Source organism: Marmota flaviventris, chromosome 4, assembly GCF_047511675.1.
Source record: "Marmota flaviventris isolate mMarFla1 chromosome 4, mMarFla1.hap1, whole genome shotgun sequence".
NCBI classification, from domain to species: domain Eukaryota; kingdom Metazoa; phylum Chordata; class Mammalia; order Rodentia; family Sciuridae; genus Marmota; species Marmota flaviventris.
This window is the reverse complement of record NC_092501.1, coordinates 15,663,913-15,677,379: the sequence shown is the minus strand read 5'-3', so window position 1 is coordinate 15,677,379 and position 13,467 is coordinate 15,663,913. Positions and strand designations below refer to the sequence as shown.

General features: G+C 52.6%; 1 protein-coding gene across 2 annotated transcripts in view; it reads right to left on the bottom strand.

Annotated features, from left to right (window-relative positions):
• The window catches only part of Afap1l2 (actin filament associated protein 1 like 2), a 90,100-nt gene that overhangs the window by 5,284 nt on the left and 71,349 nt on the right, over positions 1–13,467 (bottom strand). For both annotated transcript variants that reach the window (XM_071610692.1, XM_027930229.2), the window contains 8 exons: positions 11,256–11,458; positions 9,587–9,766; positions 6,691–6,780; positions 5,661–5,745; positions 5,074–5,178; positions 2,775–2,986; positions 902–1,047; positions 105–216 (listed from right to left, as the gene is read on the bottom strand). In XM_071610692.1, coding sequence (XP_071466793.1) covers positions 105–216; positions 902–1,047; positions 2,775–2,986; positions 5,074–5,178; positions 5,661–5,745; positions 6,691–6,780; positions 9,587–9,766; positions 11,256–11,458 — 1,133 coding nt within the window. The remainder of the gene's footprint in view (positions 1–104; positions 217–901; positions 1,048–2,774; positions 2,987–5,073; positions 5,179–5,660; positions 5,746–6,690; positions 6,781–9,586; positions 9,767–11,255; positions 11,459–13,467) is intronic.

The following is a 13,467-nucleotide window of genomic DNA, read 5'->3' as shown; positions in this document are numbered from 1 at the left end:
GACTTAGAAACCACTCATCTTGGAGACAACCTGACCACCACCAGCATGGGGGTGCACAGGGCTGGCAGGAGGAGGACTGGAGCTGCTGCCCTCCAAGCCCTTACCGCGGCCGTCAGCTCTGACATCTCCACGTCGTCATACAGCTCCTCCTGGCGGTCCTGGCTGGGCAGCCCGTCGATGTAAGTGTTGGGCTCTGAGAACTTTCTCTGCATCAGTCTGGAAGACACGGGCCAGACACAGCATGCGCTAGGCACCCAGGACAGGGGGTGGACTCGCCAGGATGCAAGGCTTTGGCTGCATGGAGATATGGGGGTGAAGGCCTGCCTCCATGTGTTTGGGGGCATCTCTCTCTTCCCAGAGCCTTTGCCCTGGAACTCTTGGGTCCAGATCCCCCCACCCAAAACATTCCCCTGCCCCATGCCCCTCCTCTTAGCATCCTGTGGCCACCTCCCCCTGACACCTCTCTTTTAGGAGCCTCCCCTGGTTCTGCACAATACCCCTGGGGCAGGGTACACCCCACTCTAGTCCTGTTTTATGCATAAGAAAATGGATTCTGCTTCAGTGGCCTGGTTGGCTTTCACCAGTCCCAGCTCCGCCTCCCTGTGAGGCATCAAGTGCTGAATTGGTGTAAAGACAAAGGACAGGAACCCACTCTGCCCTAGGGAGCTGGGGAGTGTCCAGCCAGAGCCCAGCTCAGCTTGCAGATCTTAGCAGGACCTCCCTGAGGGCTGCCCCTTGGCCTAGGACTTCACATCTTCCTGCCGATGGACAGGACAGGGCTGAGCCCATGCTGTCAGTGGCTGCTCTGTTCCAGCTCTGCACCAGAGTCTGGCCCCGGCCCAGGGTCTAGAAGCAGGGCTGGGAGGGGGAGAGGGCATAACAGGAGGCCCTTCCGACTCACAGGAGAGAGGTTTTGGCCGCGCTCACGATACAGGAGACTCTCTCGGCGTCCACGTAGTCGTAGGTAAAGTCTTCCGGGTCTGTCTTGGAGCCTGACTCGGACAGCAGGAGGCCTAGCCAGTGGCCCATCTCCTCAGAAGACTTGGCCTGGAGGGAGGCCGAGAGACATGAGCCAGGCCTCCCCCCCAGGCCACCACAATGCCATTGCCTGATCCCAGTCCTGCCTGTCAAGTCTGTGAAACAGCCTGGCTTGGGCATGATCTTCAACAGCATATCCCACCCCCAGGGACCCCATTTCCATCTGTGACCACCTCTGTGATGCCCTGGATATTAGTCCAAAATATCAGGTCATTTATATGCCTATATGTGCTTCTAGAAATAACTGTTAACAGTTATTACAATGAAGAATTGTACTGTAGGTTGACACCTCTGTGTCACGATGCTCACTTCACTCTTTATCACTCTAATCCATACATACCAGACTGCCTAGACCTTGCTAAGGAATACTATTCAAATTTACTTAGGTCTTTAAGATGCCTTGACTTGAAGTCATAACAGCAGATCAAGTAGCTCTACTAATTATCACCTAAATTCCAGTGAATTTGGTGTTTCCCCTCTGGGGTATAATGCGTTCTAATCCAACACACACTTTGGGCACTTCTATTAAAATGCCAACATTGTTTCTTGCCTTTAGAGTGAGAAAAATCTAGGAATTCTATAAAAGCTTCAGGTTTATCTTCATGAGGAAAACCAGCATTTGGGCATTATACCACACACACTGAGTTTTTCTTAAATGGAGAGGCGGCTGTAAGCCCAACTGGATGGTAGTTGGTTTCCTTCTCCCATGTATTTTCAACTGAATTTCTCAATACTGCTTTTCATGGGGGTCCCCAAGTGTAGGCTCCTACCATCTTTGCCTGGGGCAACTGTAGCAGCTTCCTGACAGGTCTCTTTCTGTCCATCCCTCACCTAATAGCTGGATGAAGAATCTTGAAATCTACATCTGAACCTGCCACCTCCTTTGAGGGCCAGGGATCCCATTGCTCCTAGGATCAAGCCCTGCCCACTCCCAGCCTCATCTCCAGCCAGTCCCCATCCAACCTGCCTGGTACTTGCCTCACTTGTTTGCAGCAACTGTAACTAAGCAATTAAGTGGGTAATTAGCCAAATATCCTCACATTCACAAACTAGAACATAAGTTCCATCAGAGCAGGGGGCATCTGTCTCTTTTGTCTTCCACTTTATGGTTCTGAGCAGATATTTGCCGATTGTCAAATGGACGGACCAAGCTCATCTTTAGGAAGCTATTATGATGTGGATGTTTTAGCCACTAGAGGGCAGTGTTAGAGCAAAATTTGGAGGAAGACCTGGGATAAAGGACTAAGCCAACAGGACTTAATGGGCAAATATATGCCATCAGCTCCACCTGCAGAGCTCCCAGCAAGGCATTATGTCACCTCCTGATTATAAATGTAACATCACATCAGAGGGTGGGGAATGGGAGAAATGTATCACAGAGCAAATCCTGTCCCCCAGATAAGCTCTGTCAGTCCTCATTCCTAAGTACCAGCCCTCCTGGTGGTGACACAAACTAGCACCCATTTGAATCCTAGAGCCTTTCTGGCAGCTCTGGGCGTTCTAAGGGCAGGAAGTAGCTCATTGCCCCACTCCTGTAACACAACCACCCTGAGGTTGGAACAGGAGTGGACTTTTTTTTTTTTTTTTTTTTTAAATGCAAACAATCACAGACAAGGGAACTAAAAATGGCCTGAGGCTAGGTGGATCCTGCCTCAGCAGGATCACAGCCCTGGAGACCTGCAGCCACCAGCCCTGGCTGTCCCTGCTGCCCACATCCTCCTAGGGGCCAGTGGTACCTCGAGCTTGGCCAGCTCCTCCCCTCCGTGGAGGATGCGGAAGGAGTAGAGATGGTCGGGGCTGGGATCTGGGACCACCTCACAGCCCACCAGGCTGAGGGGCTGCTGGGCCACCTTGCTGCGGTTCCGGTCCTGGTAGAAGTGCAGGTGGCTGTCCCTGACGGAGCACCAGCGTGACTTCCACTGGCTGTTCACCAGAACATTCAGGTAACCTGCAGGAGACATGCAGTGGGGTGAGGCTGAGAAGGAGCTGGGGCCACACACCTGCAGGAGGGGACATGGCTGCAGGAGGGCCTCTGGGCCTCACAAGACTGTCCTCTGGCATCAATTTCAGAACTGTCCATGCCTTTCATATTGCATGGAAGCTTGTGGATCTCAAAGTCCCTAGTTTTCTTTCTGTGTGTAAGCAGCCAGGCCCTCAGCAGCACTCCCTCCTAACCACAGGTCACCCAGGTCATTGTGGCAGGAAGCTTGCCCACCCCATCTCCCAGCTGCTGGCTCAACCCTGCTGCCTCTGCAGCTGCAGCTTTCTTGGTTCCCGACAGCCTTTGCATCCCCCAGCTGTTCAGACTCAGCCTGTGCAGCATTCAGCTCCTCCTCCCCTTGGTCTGCCTTCCATCAGAGCACCTGGAACCTGGTCCAGTGAAACACTCTGCCTCCACGTCAGCCTCCCCACCTGGACACACCTGCTTCCCAAAGTCAGGAACTGCATCATGGCCTCTCTAATGCCCAAGGTCTGTCTTATCCACCAGGGACCCCATTTCCTCTAGGCACACGGGCTGCCAGCACCCATCATGCCATTCTTTAGTTCTCAGAGGGTTGCTGTGTGCTGTGTTCAGCTTCCCAAGGAGAGGACAAGGCTTTTCCCACATCAGATAAGTGTTTACTGAGTTGATACTATCTACCACACGCAGCTTTGTCCCTGCAAGTGACAAGGATGCGTAAAATGCAGCCTCAGGACCCTCCTTCCACCTGTGCAGTGAGTCGATAGCTCTTTGCTCCTCACCTTCTCAGATACACTGACTTACAAAGTGCAGTTTGGTCTGGAAAGGCAGGAGCTCAGATCTTAAGCATCCAAGTCTTGGGGAGGACAGCCACTGTGTTCTCTCTGGCCTGCCCCCAAGGGACAGGAGCATAGTTGGCTGAGAGTGTAGACTTCCAGCAATGACCCAACCATCTCCCAGACAGTGACGCACAGGGATCAGGTTCCCAGACTGCAGGGGCAGACAGACCCAGGCACTACCCATCGTCCTGGCCAGAGAAGCAGGAGACCACTCCATTTTTCTTTCTTTTTTTTTTTGGTACCAGAGATTGAACCCAGGGTGCTTAACCACTGAGCCACAACCCCAAAGACAGGATCTCGCTAAGTTGCTTAGGGCCTAAGATGCTGAGGCTGGATTTGAACTTGTGATCCTCCTGCCTCATTTTTCCTAGCTGCTGGGATTACAGGCGTGCACCACCACTCCTTTCCTATTCCACCCACCATCCTGCCAGCCTCAAACAAGAAGAGAACCTAACTGGGCCTCAGAAAAGACTCTTGGGAGAGGACATCATTCCACAAGGAAGAGGAAAAGGCCCAAAGGCAGACAGTAATGGCCTTCAGGCCCCAAGGAGGGCTGCAGTCGAGAACCCCAGCTTGGGAATCAAGATCCCTCACATCAGTGTCTTTACCCTCTGACCTTGGTTTCCGGATCGAGGGCAGTGACAATGACATCTAAGAACCTACCAGCCCCTGTAATGTCCTCCGGTCCAGCCACACGGGCTTCTCACTTTCCCTTCCTCGGCCCGCCTGTTCTGAGTCTTTGCTGCTGCCCCAGGTGGTTCTAGCCTCCTCAGCTCCACCTGCCTTTAAGGCTCAAGTCCACATGCCATGTCTGACCAAGGGCAGAAGAGGTTCTCCATGTCCCTGAGTCCTGACTGCACAAGGAAGGCCAAGTGCATGCTTAGGGGGAAAAGCCATCCTCTCTCTTGGGCTGAAGGTCTTTAGACTGTGCCTTCCACCCGCCTTCCCCTGTCCTGACACTGTGTCTGCCATGCCCCCCGCCCCCCACACTGATCAACTAAGCATCAGTCTTTAAAGAACACTTGGGGGACACTGATTAGTTCCCCTTTCACAAAGGATCCAACACTGTAATAAGACCGACTCCGGCTCAGCACAAGGAGTACCTACAACAAAGACAAACTAAAACCAGGGGCTGTGTGCTTGCCATCCCTAGAGGTGCTTAAACCGGCCCTGGAACCCCCTGCCTTCGTGGTCTGGGCTCCAGCCCTAGGTCCTGGAGGCAGCTAGGGTTCTTACTAGATGTCTCCAGGGACCTCTCTGGGGGCTCCAGTGAGGTGGATTTCTTCCTGCCCAGGTTCATTAGGTTGCTCAGTTTGAGGCCAGCAGAGCATTTCTTTTTGACTGTCAAGAGGAGAGAGAAAGCAATCAGTGTTGTACGCAGCATCCCCACATGCAAACTCAGCCCCTCCAGAACCCTCTTGCTCCCTGCCTGCATGTGCACGCGCGCACGCACACACGTCTGCTCCCTAGAATTGGCTGTCTCCAAAGTCACACCGTCAAGGGGGTACTCGGCCTTCTCATAAGAACAGATAAGCACTTGAGACTCTTTACAGACTATATGGCTCAAAGGATTTGAAGTAGGGTTGGCAAACAAGAAGAGACAGAATACTCCATCCTCAGCCTTTCATGAGACTTAACTTCAATTTGGCCACCTCTCCAGTTTCCCAGGATCTATCAGATGCAGGATTTCCAATGGTTTATAAGTTGGAGGGTTTGTTAGAATCAGCTGTTGAAACCCATTAGGGTTGAGTCAGATGGCCAAGTCTCATCCTGGAATAATGTCACCCTCCCCACCACGAGGCCGCCAGCCACAGCGGTGTTACCATCTTTGGTCTCTGGGACCTCAGGGTGGCTGTCTGTGGAGCTTCCGTACTCTGGAGCAGACAGGTACTTTTCAGCTATATCTGGCTACAGGAAAGAAAAAGGGGGGGGGGGGTGTAGAGAGAGAGAAATGAATGGGAACCACTGGCTGGGAATGGTTACATTGAGAACTTCAATTTAAGAGAGATTAGATGCATCTTGGGTGCAGACAGGGATAATCTCCATCTACGCTGACTAGGCGGGTGGGGACTAGCTGTAGCTGGTTGAATGTGACTCGGGATCATTCCAGTCAACCACCTATTCTAGGAAGCAAGCTGATGGCCCCAACCAACCGGCCTGGCCTGAGGCAGGACCCAGGAAGAGTGGCACCTGGCCATGGAAACACCACAGAGAGGTCCTCAGTTCTTACCTCAACAGGAAGGACACAAATTCACCCCGCCACAGAATGCGGGAGACCACCACTGCCCAGCCCCTCTCAAGTCCCTGTGGCCATGCTGCAGCACGTCTCCAGGGGCCTGAGAGACGCGTGGGCCCTCTTGCTTCCATTCCCTGGCAGGGGCCCTCTGCACTGCCAGGCTTCAGGGTACCCACCTGCAGATACTCAGGGACCTGAGGGGTGACCCTGCAGGTGACAGCCCTCCACCCGATTTCCTTGACCTCAAGCCCAGGCTCCAGGCAAAGGCACCCTGAGCCCTCTAGAGGTAGGGGACACGTCAAGACTGCCCCACCCAGAGGCTCCGCAGGGGAACAAGCAGGAAGGAAGAGCCTCATAGAATGAATCTCCCAGCTGCAGCATGTAGGGCGAAGTGACTTTTGCTCTAATAACACTGCCCCCGCCCTAGCAAGAAAATATTTTAGCCCTGTATCTATTTCATCCTTCTTCCTGCCAAACTAAAGTCACTGCCCTTGTCCAAGCATTGCATGTTTCTTTTAACTGAGTTGAAATACAAAAACAAAGCTCCCAATTTTACACTTGAAATTCGTGTGGAAGAAGGGCAGATGGCACTCACTCACAGGCGGGCAGAGCCTTACCCGCTGACAGCACAGGCGCTGGGCATCTGGGATGTACTGGTTTCCCTCGGAGGCTCCTTCGGAAGGCAGGCCGCTCACCTCCTGGATGACCTGAGGCAAGAACACCCTCAATGAGGCCAGGGTCCTTGGAAGGCCCTTCCACCTGCACACACAGCCAGACCAAGGGAGGGGCCCTCGGGGCTGGGAGAGTGGGTACAGAGAAGACCCATAGCTGAAAGGAACAGAGAAGCACTGCCCCTGCCCCGGGCCCCATGGGACTCAGTTGTGGAGGCTGCAGTGGTTGAACCTGGTGGCACAGGCCCATGGCTACAGGTCCCACATGTTCTGGGTGTCGGTGAGGGGCCTTTGCAGCAGAGCCCCAAGATGGCCAGAGTAGCCAGCCTTCAGCTCCCTGAGCCCCTTCCTGCCAGCTGCTCTGCTATGGGTGACACAAACAGTCCTCTGGCGGTGGGGGCCATGGGCTGGCTCTGGACTCTCCACACCACTCGGGAGCAGGCCAGCCGATTGCCTTGAGCTGACCACCATTACCATCTCTCCAAACTTGCCCGCTACCATCCCTCCCAGCCTCCCCTGGGAAAAAGCCTTTTCACTGCCACCCAGGGCCTGGGCTGGGGACACACAAAGGTCAGAGGTGGCTCTGACTTCACTAAACAGCAATGCACCCACCCCCCTTCTGAGCCAGGGGCCACCTCAGGGATTCTCAGAGGGGCACAGCCCAGGCTGGCAGGCCAGCCACACACACACACACACACATATATACATAATTGCAAAGCCCTTTGGAGGTACAGAATTAGTAAGAGCAATTTAAGTCCCCTTCCTTTTCAATCTTTGCCTAGAGCAACTTGTGTAATGGGCTTAACATCACAAAAGCCAAAGAACACAAGGAAGAACAGTTATGGGGGAGGGAAACAAGACAATTCTCACTTTCAACACTGATTCCAGTTAGGGTCTTTGTTCCACAAAGAATATATGACACAGTTTCATAAGAAGAGGGTTGGTGGGCCGACTAGCCACGTGACCTTGGGCCCAAGCCCCAGCCCTGGCATCTATAAGATAGAGCACCTCTACAGAGTAGCTTTGGGGACTTGAGTTTCCGGTACCCAGCACAGGGCAGGCACATACATTCCTGTCCTTAATATGTCAAGTGTGATTCTGAAGAACAGGAGGCCCAGGGACGGTGGGCAGGTTCTACAAGTCCCAGGCAGCTTGATGGGGAGCCCTGAGGCAGGCTGAGCAGCCACTGTAGGAGGCAGGGACTTCTGGAGCCAGGCCCTGACAGCCAGGTCACCTCTGCACTCATCTGACCTGGGAGACAGGCCCCTCTGTGAAGGCTGGACACAGATGGGCTGTGCCTTCTGAAAGCGCTCTTGTCTTTAAAGCCACCAGCAGGGACTGTGGGGGCCGGGGTCTTAGGAGAGGGCGTGAGAGTCTGGAGCAGGAGGCTGGGGTCAGGGAAGGGAGAGATGGGTCTAGGCAGGCAGGGAACAGCACTGGGAACTGGGGGTAAGGGAAATGTGTGCTTGCATGCGTGTCCACACTGTATGTGTGGGTGCACACATGTGCATGCATGTGTGTATAAATGTGTATGCGCACGTGTGCGTGCACACACCCATGCTCCTGTGCACATAGTGTGTGGGGGTGAGGATATGGAGAGCTGGCAAAAGCCATAGGGGAGACCTGGTGAGACGAGGAAGTTCAAAAGCAAACTAGCCGCTCCAAACCCAGGCCCTAGTCAGCTCTGCAGCCCAAGATCAGCCTCTGGCACTCTGGTCCTCAGTGGTCACCTCTGTGCTGGTCCAGTTTCACGTACTCTGCCCAGATGCAGCACAGTAGCACTTCACATGCATTAAGGAACCAACCCAAGATCACTCAGCTCAAAAGGGAGGAAGCCAGGATTCTGGGCCAGAGCCCATGCTCTCGAATGCCAGCCTTGGCCTTTCTGAAGGGCTAACAATCTCTTAGGAACCCCACAATCTACAAGCCTGTCCATCTGGTGGCCCTTCTTATCCTGTATGACCGCCTTTAAACCACCTGGACATTTTGCAATAAGGGCTGAGATAGCTGCCAGCTCCTCCTAGAACTTGGTCTGGCCAGAATTCTCAAAACATTTAGTGGTTTCTCAAAACAGTTAGTGGTTTCACAAAAACAGCTCACCTGCTCCAAAACTGGGGTACTCAGCACTTGGGATAGCCAGTACCTGGGGCAGGTACCATTTTCAGCCACACTTTAATCAGGTGGTCAGATCTGCTGCTGACAGGCTCCCCATGGTGGTTATGTTTAGCCAGGTGGCAGGGGACAGCAGGGGAATGATGCTGGAAATGTGTCAATGTGGCCGCAACAGCGAACTGGGCAGCAAAAAGGAGGGAGAGGGTGGCCCTGGCCCTCATAGGCCTCACCAGGGTCCCTTCTTGTTACAGACCTTACAGCTTCTAGAACCATCAAGCTCATCTTTAACCTGGGGTGGCCAGTCCCTCTCCAGGGGCTTCATCAGCATCACACCCTGGAGGGAGTGACAGCAGAGGGCCAGGTGCATTTGTGGTGGCGGGAAACCCAGTGCTGTGGTAATACAGTCCTAGGTGCTGCCACTCACTTGCCAGGTGACCTTGGGCAGTCACCTCTGCCCTCTGCACCTTAATCTCTATTCCTGTAAGATGGGAGCATGACCATGCCCACGTCACCGCAGGGTTCAGCTGGCTGAAAGTCTACAGCCTGTGGTAAACACTTCAGGGATGCAGCAGAAGACACCCCTTTAATAAGAAGCCTGGTGTTGCCTCACGGGGGGCAAAAAGGCAAGTGGACTCCAACTACTGGCCCAGTCCCAGTTGGGAGCAGAACTGCAGGAGCCCCTGGAGTGAGGCCTGGAGTGAGGCCTGGAGGAAGCCTGCGCCTTGCTCACCCGGAGCCACTGCTCGGCCTGGTCCTTGCTCTGCAGGCCCAGCACAATCACGTCGGCGTTCATGGGCATGATCTTCAGCTTGTGCTCCTTCTTCCGCACTTGCTTCTCCTTGTGAATGACGCTGCTGCCCAGCAAGTTCACGTCTAGCTGAGGGCTGTGGTCCTTGGAGGATTTGTAGCACTGGAAGAGAAAAGATGCTCATTGCCAGGGGCACTGGCCTCACTGGATTCTGCAAAGCAGGGGCCCCTGAATGCTGAAGACCCCCCAAGAGCCTGATTTTACCCCCAAAACTAGAAGGCTGGACCCCCTATGGCAGGCCCAGAGCCTCCACTACAAATACCAGCCATCCCATTCCCAGCATCCGACTTCTCCCCAGCCTTAGGTAGGGATGCTCCAGGACCTTGCTCATCCAAATGGCTCAAAGCTGCTCTGAGCCGGGGGCAGGGGGTTCCCAAAATACAATCATGCCCCAACTTGAGATGTTTCGGTCAGCAATGGATTGTCGTGATGCGCAGTGGCCCTATCATGAGATAAATTGTCTAATAATGTGACTGCCTCGGTTTGTGTAGGTACACACTATGATGCTCACACAGCAATCGCATTGCCGGATGACATGTTTCTCGGACGTGTGCCATCATTAAGCAGCTCATGAGCTTATGTCCCCTGAAGACAACTTAGCTCTCCAAGGTGGAACGGACTTTTCTTACTTCTCTGTATTTGTATTTCTTGCTTGGCTTTCCCAGTAAAGGATCCGTCAGGTGCAAAAAACTAAGCTTATTTCCTGTCTCACCAGGAAGATGTGTTAGCCAAGAAAGGAAGGTACCTTCTTCCTCTCCCAGATAAGGGCTTTGGCCTGCAGTAAAGGCTTTGCCCTGAGTGAAGGTTTGCCCTCAATGTAAAATGGGGATCTCATGGGGTTGTTTGACAGGATCATCTCGATAACATTTACACAAAGCAGGGTACATTGTGACCAAAGGAGAATAATAATTCCATGTAACTTTAAGTCAGGACCTAAAACTGATTTCTTTCTTTTTTTTTTGAGATGAAGTCTATGCTTCCCACGCCAACCTTGAACTTCCGGGCTCAGGTGATCCTCTTGTCTCAGCTTCCCTAGTAGCTGGGACTACAGATGCACAGCCAACACAGCCAGCTCAGAACTGTGAATTTTAATTTAATGTAACAGGAAACAAGACTGTCATCAGAGTCCTATGTCTGGCTCCTTTATGGGTCTTGACTTAGAATTAGTAGCTCAAAGTGTTATGGTTTCTGAGAAGATAGCTATGATTCTCATGCTGCTCAGACCACAGCAGTAGCTAGAACTGGGGCTGGTGGTTGGCCTCAGGAAGCCACTGGGCTCCAATGGCTAAAAGGTGATTAAGGACCAGAAGACAGAAAGACGTGTCTTTCAAACATGGGTACATGGGATGGGAAGGATGGGGGAGGTAGTGATAATCACAGCCCCCTTTCAGAGCCTGATGAAAACTTCTAGATCTTTCTAGTCTAGAAAAAAACACATTCTTCTGCACTCTCAAAATCTTGCGTGTGATTTCAGGTTGGGAAGCAGTGACAGTCTCCTGACATCAACAGGCTCTAAGCCCCTGGGAGCACACCAGGGAGCACCTCTCTCCTCCCTGACCCTCCCCCCCAAGCAGAGAAGACGGGAACTGACCAGGAGCCTGGTGTCCCTTATCACGCAGAGCTGCTTGGCCCACTGGCCCAGCCACTTCTTGCGCCACAGGAAGGCGCAGATGCGGGCGTCCCGCATCAGCTCGATGCTGGCCTCCGGGGAGGGCCACTGGTAGAGTGCGGCCTTGCCCTTGGTCTCCTCTTCATCGTAGGACTCGTAGGAGCTGCTCACGGCCTCACCGTCCTCTGCAAGGAAGATGCGCTTGGTCAGGGCCCTGCAGGAAGGTCGTCTCCCTAAACAGGTGACTTTGGGGAGGGCAGCAGGCCTCAGCAGCCCAAGCCCATGACCACCACCCTCCTGCCCCCGAAACAGCCCCACAGCCACCAAGCAAGACCACAGCTGACTTTTTGTCCCTAATTCCCTTTGAGAGGCTTCTCACATGCTGCCTTGGGCCACAAAACCCAAATAACCTAAAACCTGGTCTCTGCCTTTCTGTCTTCTCTGGATTCCCCTGAGGACACACTGCCCCACAGACCAACTGTGTGCTCCCGGAAGCCAGGCGTCCCCTGCAGCCTGTTTTTCTAAGGAAGGATGAAGCCATGGGGGTGGGGATCTTTCCAGGCTCCTCTGGGCCTGGCACTTTGTCATTCTTAGGGTTTGGCAGGAAGAAAAGGCCCCCAGAGCCCTAGCTATGTGCTTTGTAGGTCTCTATCCTGGACCTGGATCTGTCCCAGGTCAGAGAAAAGGCCACGTAATCCACAGGAGGAAACAGCTTTCTGGGAAGATGGTACTTCCGCCCCGTGTATGCTGTCCTGGTCACAGCCCTTCTCAGCAAACCCATTCCGACCCTCCCAACTCTGTTCCCTCCCTCTCTGCCGAACGTCCCTTTACTTGGTCCCTAACTCAGAGCAGTCCTGAGCCCTCCTCACATTGTGAAAGAATCCCCCATCTCAACTCGGCATGAACCAGGCACAGTTCTATGCACACTCCACCTGCCCTGGCTTCTAGTTCCTGCTCCCGCTGCCTCTCCAGGCCTCACCGGTGCATTCAAGGCCACCCCAAACCAGGCGAAGAAAATCCACCGAACAATCCATCGCTCGACCCATCAATCCTTGAACAGCAGCACCTGGGGAAAAGGGACCCAGGATTCCCGGCCCAACCCCGGGCTCAGCGCAGAACTCTTGTTTGTCATAACCTTGATGCTCAGCCTGAAGTCCCCACGGACAGGGAACTGGCTCCCTCCTGATCACTGGACACTCTCCCATTCAGAAAGAGGGCCCAAGGTCTAGCTCCTAGTGACCTCCACATAGCAGTCCTTGTTCTGTCACCAACTCAGGTGAGTGACACCTCTCTTCTGTCCCATGACACTCTGATTCAGAAGAGGGAGAGCCCATGGGGCACCTAATTCTTCCCAGAAGACTCCAGCAGCTCTTGTCCTGATAGCTGGGTTCTTGCATACTAAGGTACAGACCATACTGGAGTTCGAATGTAAGAAAATGGAACAATGTCACTGCAACAGCTATTCTAGGTGTGGTGCCAATGAAAATATATTTTGTTTTAATATTTCTAAAAACAACACTTTATTTTAATGTCTTTTTTTAAAGTAGTGTAGGACTTAATAAAAAAAAAACCTGCATACTTTATAATTTGATACCTATTAAATAAGATGGAAAATCAGCACTACCCCCAAGGAGACCCTGTGCTGGTAGTAACATAAATTCACACAAGTCTCTCAGAAAACAATCGGGCAGCTTGTTTTTTCAAGAGCCATAAATATACCTATGTTCTTTGATCTAATAATCCCAGTCCTCAGAGATTATCCTAGGAAACTAGTTTTTCCAAAAAGAAGAGGGGCTGGAGGTTAGGGTCTCTGGTTGGATCCCAGCAGCATGATAAATAAATAAAGATAAAAAAGAAGAGGGAGGAATGTTACCTGAATGAATCTATTTATTCAAGTGCTATTTAGCTGTCAGCAAAGGGGCCCGGATAAGGAAAGTCTGATTCCATCCACTCAGTGCACCAATGTACCCAGAATCCATCAATGACTGAACACTAGTTGGCAACTCAATAAACTCCCCGAGATGTGGCAACGGGGAGAAAGCACAATTAGAAGTCTCTTTGCAAATAGGTCAGGACTGAAATGTAGCTCAGAGGACGCAAAACAGTTGATCTGATAGGGAAGTGGGAACAGGGGGAAAATCTCATTGTCAATATGACATCATCTGTACAAAAGGTGAAATTTAAAAAATGACAC